Source organism: Anopheles bellator, chromosome 2, assembly GCF_943735745.2.
Source record: "Anopheles bellator chromosome 2, idAnoBellAS_SP24_06.2, whole genome shotgun sequence".
Taxonomy (NCBI): domain Eukaryota; kingdom Metazoa; phylum Arthropoda; class Insecta; order Diptera; family Culicidae; genus Anopheles; species Anopheles bellator.
Window position 1 is genome coordinate 23,848,393 of NC_071286.1, and position 13,581 is coordinate 23,861,973.

The 13,581-nt window shown below is 52.0% G+C and overlaps 1 protein-coding gene across 1 annotated transcript in view; it reads right to left on the minus strand.

Annotated features, from left to right (window-relative positions):
• The window catches only part of LOC131208612 (neuropeptide SIFamide receptor-like), a 76,820-nt gene extending 68,332 nt beyond the window's left edge, over window positions 1-8,488 (minus strand). Inside the window, exons 1-2 of the mRNA XM_058201412.1 lie at window positions 8,345-8,488; window positions 867-1,140 (exon numbers count right to left, since the gene is read on the minus strand). Coding sequence (XP_058057395.1) covers window positions 867-1,140; window positions 8,345-8,488 — 418 coding nt within the window. The remainder of the gene's footprint in view (window positions 1-866; window positions 1,141-8,344) is intronic.
• Window positions 8,489-13,581: the final 5,093 nt, after the last annotated feature.

The window sequence follows — 13,581 nt, forward strand, 5'->3', positions numbered from 1 at the left end:
ATTCTTCACAACAGTCTTTTCGTTTGTATCTAGCAAGATGACACCCGAAATGTTTGTTTGAAGACCAGTGGATGGCTCATAATTCGGAAAAAGAAGTTTTTAGATAAATTTATCAACTGAACGTTGTTCACTTGTATCAACACCACAAACAATGAACATCGATGCAGATAAAGTTCGCTATGAACGAAACTCCAGTTTTGAAAACAGTTTCAGACGGGTTATAAAAATGAAAAGGCGTGGCTCACCAGGCGTCTCCATCGGAATAAAGATTTTTCTTTCCGCTATCTAAACACAACAAATAACGTTTAGCACCGATATTATATGGTCCGTAAGATGTGCACCTCAAGGATTTGTGCCTTCTACTCTTCAGTCTGAGCGGGACACGAATCGACAAATATTGCAACATAATATCGAAAGTATCATGCGCCTCCATTAGGGATTTTGTTTTTCTTTTAATCGATCGATCGAATTTCTGTATCGATCGTTCAGCCCCAAAAACTGCCCGAACGATTAATGTTCCGTGCAGCGCTCAATGCGCCCGTCGGTCCGATTCGGTCGGTACCGTTTGAGCACCGCCAATCGCCTCGAGGGCGATATGAATGGCGAGTGGACGATAATTAAATATCACCACCAGAATCGTTTTTATCCCCGGTAAACCACCTTCTCCCCGGAGGATGTGAGAAATTGAAATGGAATTTACTTTTCGCGCTCCACTGTTCCGCACCAATTTGTGAAGCGAACCGGAACCGTGCCATGAGCAATGCGGAGGTGTTGAGCCAGGCTTCGAACGTGGCATGGCATGAGGATGTGGAATGAAGAGGTGGCACCGGGCAAAAAAGGCGGGACACCGGGGGCTCGATACTTACGTACGAAGATGTTGCTCATCAGCGTGGCCGGCAGACAGAAGACGATCACTAGCACGTCGGCGACCGCGAGATTGACGATGAAAAAGTTCGTAACCGTGCGCATCCGCGGGGCCCGGAAGACGACCGCGATGACGAAACTGTTGCCGACCAGCCCCACGATGAAGACGATGAAGTACGCGACGCAGTAGACGGCGGTCATCGTGTACGAGTGCCGGTAGAACAGCTCGTACTCCTCGAACGGTCCCATCGTCTCGTTTCCGGGCACATCGGCCGCCTACAAAGGTGGGAAAACAAGCGGAAAAAGCGACAGATTAGGACACGAGAATCGGAAGGCAGGAAGCCTAAAACACTCGTCCTGGATATGTGTGAGTGGGCCGGTCGTGGCAAAGAGCTAAAATTAGATTTAAAATCCCATCCCGAAAATCCAAAAATAGGTAAAACAAACACCGACTAGTGGAGGGCCACGGATCTACGGGAAATTGGGAAAGGTGTTTTTTTTTTGTGGAACAATCACATAAATCATTTACTGCAAGACTTCGGTTCGGATCGCGCGCGCGGGAACAAGTTTCTATTTTTATGCTCCACTCGAAAGTTTTTACTTCACGTTTCTATTCCGGGTTTGGTCGTTTTCCGGTCCGTCTGTATAGCCGTGCCCGTTCTGATGTCCATCCGTCCGGTCCGTCAGGAGATTCGGAACCTCGGGGATGGGATGGCCGCGTGCCAAGGACGGTTGGCGGCGACGGTTGCTCTGTCAGTCCGCAGTCGGAAAATAAACTTTGTGCAACATTCTAGCCGGCGGAAGAAATTGGAATGGATCGTCCGCGCCCCCCGGACGAACGGCGAAGATGGAGCAGAGTGGGACAATAAATCCACTTCGCTCGCCATTGCCGCTTGCACTGCAGGTCGGTGATGGATTAAAACCGGACCGGCACCATCCACTCGTGTCCGGGTGATCGTCCCGTGGCGATCGAATCGCTCGAAACGGGACAAGTGGAAGTCAAGGTCGGTTGGTCCGGGCTGGCCGGGCTCAGCGATTACAATGTTCGTAACGGCGAAAAGTTGGGCCACGAGGTACGATTCCAAGAAGTTCCGCAATGCAAAAATCAAATCCTTCACCCCAGACGCCGGCCGGTTCGGCATGGAAAGTTTGTGCAGGAAACGCTGGAATGCTTTAGTGCGGCCGAACTACTTCGGATGATAGTCGAAATAGATTGAAAGTCAACCCGTAAATCTCCGGCACAATGATCGACGCACAACTCGGCCATCAGCGCGTTGCGATCGAGTTTAGAGATATCCTGTGAAGACGGCCAGATGAACTGAAAATATAATTGACGAAATGAAAACAAAACAGAAACCAAAAGTTGTTAAAATAAAAAAGGAACAGCGTAAATAATACGATACGTAAACGAAACATATAATAAAATACGTATATTCTCGAATCGGGACACAATCAAGGCCAATCAAGACGGCAGCAAACAGAACGAAATGCAACATGAAAAGCAAAAAACCAACTCATGCATTTCGAAACGGGTCCAACAAAATCGTTTCCGGAAACTAGAAAAGTGATCGACTTCCGGCTAAGCGCCAAAGTTTCAAAGTCCGCACAGCTTCGCCAAAGTAATGCAATAAAACCGTCCACTCATCGCACGGAATCAACAGAAAGAAACATTCATAAACATTATCTTGCGCTCGGCCGTCTGCCGGCCATTAACACATCGGGCACCGAATGGTTCGTGTTCGGCCGTCATTCCTGTCACTGATACGCGTGGCCACCCTTGGTTTATGTGGGGGCTGGTGGACTAGCCATAAAAACGCTACATTTTAATGGTGCAAGTGTCCTGGTATTTTCCATTAATTTCGCAATCTCGCCCGACCACCGGCCGGGGTTGAAAGTCAGTAGGCCAAAGCAGTGACTTTGTGGCCACAGCCACGCCACTGCACGCAAACAATTAACAGCCCCCGGAAAGTGTGGCCCAACCACCCGACACCGTAACGATGTCCTTCCGGGACGGTTCATTACTATCCGCCGGCTGCAGATTGCAGATTCCGGCGCCGCACATTATCGAACACAATTTATCGGTCGCGGGCGCGATCGAAACGATACCGAATGGCCCCGGCATGCAACGAATGCGCCCGCGGGAAGGACGAAAACTTTGACGGTAGCCGCCGCGTTCTGTCGAATCCCGACGCCACCGGATCCCGCATTTGCTTGAAGCCTTGCAAATGAAGATCGATAATCTGCCAAAGCACTTCCGGGTGCCGGAGAGAAAAGAAACTTCGGCCAAACATTGTACTCCACGTGGTGGTGGCTTGGAGGAGAAACACGGACCGTACAGCACTATAATGTGTATGCAGTGGCAGCCCTCGTTTTTAAGAATCTTCCAACATTCCACCCTGGACCGGAGGAGGTATGATGTAGTTTTCTTGCTTCCGTCTTTTTCCTTTCTGGCCGTGCCGTCAAATTGCACTTTGGCACAACTCCCATCGTACAGCGTCCGGGAAGCGCGGACCTGCAGTGCGAATGATACCGCATAAATTTTGCATAATTCTCCCATCAATCGGCTCCGAGGCTCGGAACCGGAATCGGAACGCGAGAGAGCTAATACGGTGCGAAGGTAGGTCGTGAACGCCAGCGAAGAAGATCGAAGCCACGTTCCACGGAGCCACGGATTTCGTTCGTTCATTCGTTCGGCCAAAAGAAGAGCCAGCGCATCCAGAGCCGGAACCGGAAACCGTTGCCGTTGTGGTGGTGAGTGCTGAATGTTAAAATTCAATAACACGCCGCCGGGCGGTGGCTCGAAGATTGATCTGCGGCGCGCTCGGATCTCGCGCACTGGCCGCGACCCCAATTACCGGGCGAGAATTGAGAAGTAATTAAGATAAGTGTGGTAACTGGGGGGGCTGGAATTAAACAATTGACCTCCTTTGCTGGCGACAGCTCCCCGAGACGGAGCCGGCCGCAGCAAAGGGTGGTGTAAGAGCCCGATGTTTTGTAACGCACCTATTATATTGGATGTTGGGTCCTTTTTTCATGGTCTTCGCTGGCACTAACGCAAGCCGAGAGAGTTGCGCGTGACGCTGTGTCCTTAATTGCTATTAGTAATTGATTGTTTCTGCCATCAACCATCGCTAAACATAATATTATTGTGGTTAACAGTCAGTCGTTCAATTCAAGGGTTATTAGAACTAATTATTGGCAATTGTTTAGCTATTTTAGAACTAATTTCTACTGTAAAGTAATAGTAGTAAAGGAATTTCAAATAATAGTAGCAAAAAAGGAATTTCGCCATGGCAACCACTAAGCACCGTGATGAGCAAATGAGGCGGTAGTTTTGGGCGTCCTGAATATACAGGGTGTTCCATTAAGACTTAGAGATTGAAATAGTTCCGCCACTTTTCAGTGGATTTTTACAAATCAATCTAATTCTGAAACGTCAATGTATGCCATTTTAGTTATGCATCAATTTACGGTAAAACAGCGCACTGAAATTGCGCTGTACAATGAAAATAATCATTCTATTTGGACCACTGTGAAAACTGTGCGTGCTTATTGTTGCGTAATTTCTTCTAACTTCTTTTTGTGGAGCTATTTAAAGACTAGGTTGTATGCCAGCAAACCAAAGACTATTGAAGAACTGAAAGCTAACATCACAGCCAAAATTGCTGCTATTACGCCCGGAATGTTGTTAAAAACAATGAAAAATGCCCAAAAAAGGACCTTTTTTTGTGGGTCTAATAGAGGCATTCATTTGATCGATATTGTATTTTGGGTGAATTTATTATCAACGGCATTTCATACCCTAAACAAAATCTTGTTCATTTGCTAAAATCCACTAAAAAATGGCGGAGTTATTTGACATCTCTAAGTCTTAATGGAACACCCTGTACATCGTTTCCCAAGCCGTTATGTCTACGTTTACGACCGATACTCGATTTTGGCCGTTTTCTCACAATTGAAATTTTGAAATGTTGATCAGTAAATGTCAGAAGATTGACAACCGAACTCGCTAGCCTCCATTTACAAGTGCTGTCATCTTCATGTTAAGATTGGAAACTTTTCACACCACATGTCGTATGTGAAATGCTACTAATGTTCGAATGCTACATGCTGAAAGAAACTGTGAAAATTGTACGTCAGTTTGGTATTCACTTATTTGTGCTGGGGTTTGCATACTAAAGGGAACTCAAAAGAGTGTAGTTTGTCTTTAAATAAATCAATGTTATATCCTTGGAACACTTCCGAATGCTAGGCGTTAGATACAAACTGTAAACTATCCTCGCAGCGAATAATTTAATCACAAACAGTGTTTATTATCGCCTCAAAACCCTTTCGCCTGTACTTTCTGCGAAGTTTTTGCACATGTTATGCACGCTTCTGAGCGGTGGAACAATGTTTTCTATCGGCACAGCCCGCACCGTTTGGCTTATTCAATTTGTCTTTCAATCAAACATAATTTGTCAAAGTGTAGAAACGTTTCCGGCCGTGAAGCACCGTCCCGCGTGCGTGTTCATTAATGTGCACACGAAAACACCCACGGCCAGTAATCACACAGTTCTGAATGCTTCGAACCGGAACGGTGCCCGAAAGGTTGAACGAACAGGTTGCGGATGGAGGCTTTCGCTTCAGCTCGAAGGCTTCCAGAACTTCCCGAACCCGGAGCCGGAACAAGCCGGCGGCGCCTTGACGTGGTGAACGCTTTCGGCGAAACTCCCAATGCAACGAACGCACCCGTCAAGCGGCCTTCCGCAAATCCTTGGCACGGCGGCGCACGGTTCGTGCAGTTGCATAAAGAATCATTATTTAATCGTTAGCTTTGGCCCGCCGAGCTGCATTTCCGGCAAAGAGACGGCTTTGGTGGCCTGTCTGTTGGCAGTAACGCCCGATTTTCCGGAACTGAAAAATCAGTGTCCGCAAGTGGGAAAGGATGAGTGTGAGAGAGAGAGCGAGAGAGTGCGAGAGAGTGCGAGAGAGCGAGAGAACGGCACCGGAACTAGTAAATGAAGGGTAACCGATGGCGAGAGTTCCGCCGTTGACGGCGGTCGACGCGATTTGACGCGCGCGAATGTTTAAAGGTACGAATCCGGTGTGGTTGCCGCACACCGGCGCTGGCTGGTGCTGTCCGTTACGTAACTTCGGTGAACCCCGGATATGTTTTCCTTGGCAACCCTTGGGTGTGATGGAGGAAAAGGCTACCTTTCCATCCAGGCAAACGGGCATCAAAGGCAAATAAAGACCAGGTGATTGCTATTCCTACAAATGGACGGTTATTTACTGTTACTAATCAAGGTTCGAAACAATCCATCCTGAAGGATTCCTTTTTTAGTGTAAACGGGTTGCAAAGGGAACAGGTTAATGGTAGAAGATGTTTTGTAGAAATGTAGCCAACTTTTGCTGCTTGGCCAACAATTTATTTCCTTTGAAGAAGTCCGTTCCATTTCATCAACATTACATAACTTTGATGACTCATTTAGCCCTTAATCAGGACCGGACTTGTTGTTCCCGCCGTCTCTGGCAAGGCAGAGATTCATCTGATTTTTTGCTTCCAGTGAAATGCTATCACTTTTGAAATGAAAATAAACGTCCCAGTAACGTTTCATAATAAAGTTAGTTTGTGTTGGGGCTAGGCCCGACCCAGCAAGAAAGCAACAGCCGATTCCGTGCGTCCAGTGCAGTTCTGTTAGAACGAAACGAAAACGGAAAACTTTTGGCTCCCGCGAACGAACGAAAGTTTTTTTTTCCGAACATTATAATGCATGCTCTGGTTCTATTATGGTCCACCGCGGATCGGTTCTATAAATATAATCCCTTCAATCCGCAGCCACGAGATCGATCGGTCGGTAGCCTCTGGCATCTCCCAAGGGGGGTCCCAAGTGGCCGTGTGGGCTCTCGGGCGGAAATAATAATCGCTCCTCAACAACAACATCAATTTCACGAGCGCTGTTCCGAGGCCCTGCGTTCACGGCACTTCCATCGCGGCCTTTGGAGCGATGCCTCCTCGTGAAACGAATTTGTCCTTTCACCTCCACCCCCCTCCCTCCCCTCCACAACCCTGGTGGCGCCCATAATGGCGGGCTAGGGCCGGGGGAAAAGCAATCGGATGGAACCGAATCGGGCAATCACAGTCCCGAATGTCCTTCAAGACGGAAAACTACATTCCAATTAGCGGTGACCTAATTTCGGTTTTTGCCTGCCGCTATCCGGGTGTCTCGCTCCGGCCACCGCCGGGGGGCGCCAGCTTTGCGGTTGGCGCTGTCCCTTTTCCAAACAACACATTCCCGTGCCCCCGGCAGCCGCCGCCGCCGCGGGTCACGCATACTTCAGCGGGGCACGCTGACACGGAAGGCGTTCGCTAGGCTTCCGGCGCCGTGCGCCTTGTAATCGGGCACGGGCCCAACTAACGCGTCCCGAGCGAGTCCTGTAGACCCACCGAAGGGTGTGGGTTCGGAGTATTTGTAATAACATTTGCCCCGGGACCGTTTGGCGGTTGGGTGCACTTGATTAGGCACGGCCGCCTTTAAAGTTCAAAACCACAACACAACACGGTCCTCGCCCCGGGGGGGGGGCTCCGGTGGGTTTTAATGCTTCAACATTCATTTACACCCACTTTCTTACCGAACCCCCCACCCGGAACCCGGGCGGTTGATTATGGCCCATTCTGGGGGCCATTCGGACCGACGGTCGGCTGATGGCATACATTCAGGCGCTAAATCGTATCGGTTCGTTTGCTTTGTTTACTGTATACTACGCATTGCGATCGACAGTTACTGGCAAAGGCCCGGGGTAAGTTTATGAACCGAAAATAGTATAATGTTTAAGAAAACTGTCACACATCGCACACCTTACATTATTTATTAGCATAAATCACGTGATCGTTAGGCACTGGGATTTTCCGTAATTTCAAGCTGAGTCTCTATTGATCGTTAGCATTAACCGATGTTCGCTAGTTTGGGCTACGACAGAGACCTTACATAAAGCCGCTTTTCTTGACCCCATTCATTCCCGTTCCGCCATTACTGTCTCCGAGCGGCATCCTGTGCGGCGCCTATCCTTGCCCACAGCCGCAAGACAGAGCCTTGTCGGCCGCTGGGCGGTGGGAAAGAATGCAACCGGGACGTCGGGATCCAATCGAACGGGCCGAAGGAGTGCCAACCTACACCAACACAGTGTTGCCACAAACGCTGGCTGGGAACGTGTGCTACTCGGAACGGGTTGCGTTCTGGACGCACACATACACACACGCACACAGACAGACCGGGAGGTGTACACAAATGAGGTCGCACGCTGGCACACGCAGGGAGCCGGCGCAGCGCGAACCGGACAGGTGCATTGGTATGCACGTGTGTAGATGTCGATAATAATTTTCAATCAATAATCAGATAATAATGCATGAGCCCCGTTCCGAGGAGGTCTGAAGCAAGCACACACACAACCCGGGGGGTGGGGGTGGGGGTGGGGGGAATCCGGATCCGGAACTCACCTGAACGGTGTCCCAGTCGCCGGTGAGGGCGGCCGCGTTCGAGTTCTCCCGGCGCAGCTCGCTGAAGTCGAGCATCGCTCCCGGCGGCACCTTCTGCAGCTTGAGCGCCAGGCCCATCGTGAACACTTCGCCCCCCAGCTCCATCGCGCGGCCGGGCAGCACCTTATCTCGCGCACACTGCCGCCACTACCGCCGCTATCATCCGCACCGCGGGACCACAAATGCACCACGCGAGACGAACGCCCCGCATGCACACCACTATCTCGCTCTCGCTCTCTCTCACTCTTTTTCAGGACTCGTCAGACCGCTCTTCAAACGGGGCCGCTGCCGGTGGTGGTCAGCTGCTGGCCCAACCGGGCGGACTCGGACGGTGACACCCAGGACAACAGGCGGACTCGCTGCAACTGGTCAACGGTGGGCCCCGCCACTGAGTCTGAGGCTCGCGCGGAGTTCATCCTCCCACAAACGCACAGCACAGCACACACTAGCACACTGAATGGCCAGGACCAGCCCGGACCACAGCGCAGACCGCCCCCCTTGGAAAAAGTCTTGCGCCTCCACACGCCACGCCGGTGGGGCCGATGACTCCAGGCGGGACTGAAAGCGGGTCAAAGCTCCACGTTTTGCGGGAAATCACGCTCCTGATCGAAGCGACGACAGATCGGTGCGATCGGTGTCGGCTCACCGCTCCCAGCCGCTGACCTAGTTCCGTCGGGCGTCGAGTGCAGTTCCGGGCCGTTTTCGGCGACGCGCCTGCAGGTACACTACACTCAGCCAGAGCACATCGACCGATCCGACCGTGCCGAGCTGGCAGACTGGCGCAGACGGCGCTGCCGACGGCGGGCTGTCCACCAGTCGCTGGGCGGTGGGCTGGAAAATCGCAGGCCTAATGTCGACGACACTGCGCTGTTGCATAGTGGCTACCGGGCGGGGCGCCGTGCCGCATGGTGCGCCCCTGGCCAGGGACCGAACCGGACGTAACTGACCAGCGGCACATCGACCGACCGACCGGCCAGGACCCAAACAATTCACAGCCCAGGCCCAACAACAACACGACACAATCAGCACCGAACACCGAAACAACCGAACCGTACGCGTGTGTGTGTGTGTGTGTGCGTGTGTGACACACTCCGGGGTCTCCGGGACCTGCTCCGTGAGCTTCGCTAGGGGGCCAGCAAGGATCTACAGGGCCGCCGACGATACGGTCACCGTCGCAGTCGTGGTCGTAGTGATGACCGCTCGGTTCGTCAAACTCGCTCCTGGTCGCTCCAGGCGCGAGCTCTGGCGTCCCCGGTCCCGAACCCGGACCCGAACCCGGACCCGATCCCTGCGCTCCCACAGAACCCGCCCAACCCATCTCCCCGCAGATCCCCGCAGTCCGGAGAGTCCTAGAGCCGGAGATAGCAACAGGGATTTTCGAACGAAGATCGGCACTCGCTCGGTGGAGGCTCGGTGGCGCTGGCAGCGGCACTCCCGGATTTACTGGCCCCCCCCCCCCCCCCCCCCAGCTCTGGGGGGGTGTATTGTTTCCTGCAGCAGCAGCCGTGTGTTTGCGTCCGGTTTCATTTTTTTCCCACCCGGGGGCGAGGGTTGGGTGGCCAGACCAGGAGGAAGGGGAACGACCGAACTCCCGAACTGCCGATAAAAGCGAACCCGACCCCAACACCGACCCCCAGCGCGAAGAGTTCAAGAACCCTACAACTGCGTGCGCAATTTTCGAATTTCGAACTTCCGTTCCTTTTTGTGTCCTCTTCCGGCGCACGGCACACACAAGCCGTCCCCCTCACGCGAGACGAGCTTTCGGTTGGCCTCCCGTTCTCGCGCTCTCTCTCTCTCTCTCTCTCTGTCTATCTCACGGTCTCCCTTATCCTTTGGGGCCACTCGGGAATCTCGGGAAGCGTTCGTGCGGAGCATGTGACAGGTTCCCGGCCTCGTTTTGGGTACTTTACGAGTAGCCACCGCCACCACCGCCACCGCCGCCGCCGCCGCCGACGACGAAGCGCCCGTGGCCGTCCCGAAAAGTTCCCTGATCCCTGCGAGGTGGATGTGCTCTAGATAGCGCGAAGCCGTTGCACTTTTACCTCGGCGGCAGCTCGGCGGACCTCGGCGTGACGCAGAGTGCAAAGGGACTCCCGGCAACACTGGCACTTCCTGACCCCACACAATCCTTTCTCCTTCTCGTGCTCTCTCGCTCACTCGCTCGCGCGCATAATGTTGACCCTGTGGTGCAGGGCAAGCGCAGGTGTTGTGGACAGCGTGACAGCGGCGGTACGTGAAAAACGCGACCCGAAATTAGGTGAAGGTGAAAACAGCGTCGGCCACAGCACCAGCAGCAGCAGTAACGGCGCTACGCGGCACAACGACATCCGCGCAATCCCTGGTCAGGTCCGTCCTTGGAGCGATGGCGGAATTGTTTGGAAATGTGCATTACACATGGCATCATTACGATTGTCCGGGCCGGGCCTCAGCCAGCACAGCCTGGGTGAAGTCATATCACCGTCAGCGAGGCCGAGGACCGGTTCCAATCTTCAAGAACTCCCAATTGCATTGGGAAGGAATCTAATGCGAATGCAAAATCACTGGAGGTTAATCCTGGGGTAGCAACCATTCTGGAGCCTCACTTACCGTGGACACGTATTAAAATCGTACACATCAGTAAACAATCCGTCGGGAAAAGCAAACCAAGAAGTAGAATACCTGTTTGGGTCTGCTGGAATTTTCCTTGTTCATTAACAGGACATTTTTCTCATCAGTTCCCTGGAACTAGTTAAAAATACTACTTTAATGAGGATTCAGTTACCCAAAAAAAATGGACTTGTTTGAATCGTCGGGAGTCGGATAATCTACGGACGAGCCTCGCCACGCTTGAGTAATTATGGCCACAATGTAGTATGGCCTCAGACGTGCATGATTTAGCGAGCGCGGTTTGAACGTAGGACCCCTATTTTTCCGCGACGGTCGATAAACCCTTCAAGACCCAGAACCCATCGGCAGGTCGTCCGTCGAAGAAAGCGCGGGAATTTTTCGGCCCGCGGTTCGGCAAAGAACGAAGACCACCCGAGCGCACGAAAATGCCTCGTGCTTTCCGACGTTTTCCCCACCACGGCTCGGGGAAGCGCTTTCGGTCGGTCAGGGAAATCATCCTTCGGAAAAGCTCCACCGGACTCGCTCTCCGGGCAGCGGGAATGCTTTCCTCTCTCGGGCGCACGCCGGCCACGATCCGTCTTCCGGTCCGGCCGGCCCACCGAGTGCTCGGTGGGTCACGAGACACAGTGCACACGCCCGTGTCGAGACTTCGGCTCTTCGGTACACACGGATGCACTTTTGGCCTACATATACCAGCGCAGTGACCGCGTGCGGAAGCCCAGGTGATGGCCACGCCACGCCAAAGTGTGCGTGGGCAACGGACCACGTGGCAGTATGCGTAGTATGCCACCACCCGGAGCTACCGGAAGCCGTTGTAGCAGGGCAAGGATTATGTGGCGAACGGCGAGCGAGACCGAGAGAGGCTTCTTTTGCGTGCGCTGCGCGAGAGGGAGCAATACCTGGACGGCCGAACGTGCTTCTGCCACCGTTACATAGGACGGGACGGGACGGGTGTTCGAAACGAAGGTACGGACATGTGCCTTTTTGAGGTTGGGCCTGGAACGGAACGGAATGGCATGGAACGGACCCAGACAGGAAATAAAGCTCCACTGTTTACATATTTTATGGCATCATTCGTACACAACTCTCCGCACGGGTTACACGGCAAGGTGCTCGTCCGGCGTGATAATGGGGTACGTTTTTCCACTTCGGTTAAAGTTCTGCTCAACCGCTTCCAGGGGGCCGCTCCTGGCCGCTCGGATCGCGCATGATGGGAAGATGCTTGAGCCATCATCCGCACAAAATATAAGCTTCACTCTTGCCGAGCACTTTGCTTGTTTTGAGAAAAACATTCCCACATCCCCCCTGTTTTGAACCGTAGATTCGTTTTTCCGACCTCCACGGGAAATCGTGGAAAAAGTGAAGACCCACCCGGCCCGTTGTGGGGCATCTTTTAGAGTGTTGTTGGAAAGTTTATTACGGGCAGCCTACCGCAGGAGGGATAATACGATGGTGGATGTAAGAGCACTGGCGTAGCGAGTGCGGTGCTGTTGGTGGGTTTGCTGAACCCCAGACGTCCCGATACATGTTGTTTTTCTCTGTGATCCAAACTTGCCGCAGGCATAGGCGGGGAAGGCCTGAAACTTCTCAATCCCTGTCACTGTTGCGCTTTGAAGCGTTTTAGGTCAAGAAGCGACTAATGCCATCAAAACGGGCTTCTTGAGAAGGCTTGATGCGGGAAGGAAAAGTTTGCGGGACGGAGATTACTGACGAGGAGTTCTCCATTTCCTACTCTATGCAATCCAAGCGATTGGATCGAATTCAAATCTGACACGCAAGGACTACTGCCGTCCCGCGTAAAGCCGGTTACGTTCACGACTACGTCCAACAAACACCGGTTGGGAAATTATCTAATCTTGACCTCTGCTCCTAAGCAACCGGAGGCTTTGCCGTATCGGGTCGGCTTTAAGACCCTGGCAAAGACTTTTACGCTCCTCTCTGCAGCAAACCGTTGCCGCTTTGGGTAGCGTTAGCGTTGCAGTGGTTGGAAGGTCGATTTTTTAAATCGATTACCACACCTTGACCGGCGTTCGCGATGTCGATGATAATGGGCACGTTTCTGGCCCGATAATGGCGGGGCGCCAGCCAGTCCAGAGACTGCGTGAGCTGGCAACGAGTGCTGCAAGTTCCTGTACTATGCCGATTGTTTTTTAAGATGCCTTACTGTCAGCAAAATGCAGTATCGAGGCACATGACTCAGTTGAGATGGTGACCAACAGCACCTTGGTACGATATCCTTATGTCCGGCGAACGGAGAGATTATATTATACAATTGATGGTTCAGAATCCAATTTATGCAAGCAGCAAACTTCTAATGCTTACCGCGCGGTCACTGTGATTCATGCACAACCAACTACAAATTTACATATGTAAAATGTTGCACAGTATTTGGGCAGTACTGCGGACATTTTCTTTTCAAGATCATTTCGCTTAACTGATTTGCAAGATCATCTTATGGTTTAAAATCAAATGATCAACATTGCAAGGTGCCTTTAATCCATTTAACGATATTGACCATTCAAAATCTGTAATTAAGCAATTGAAAATACCGTTTACATTATTCGAGCAGTAGAAATTTCAATTTTAATTCT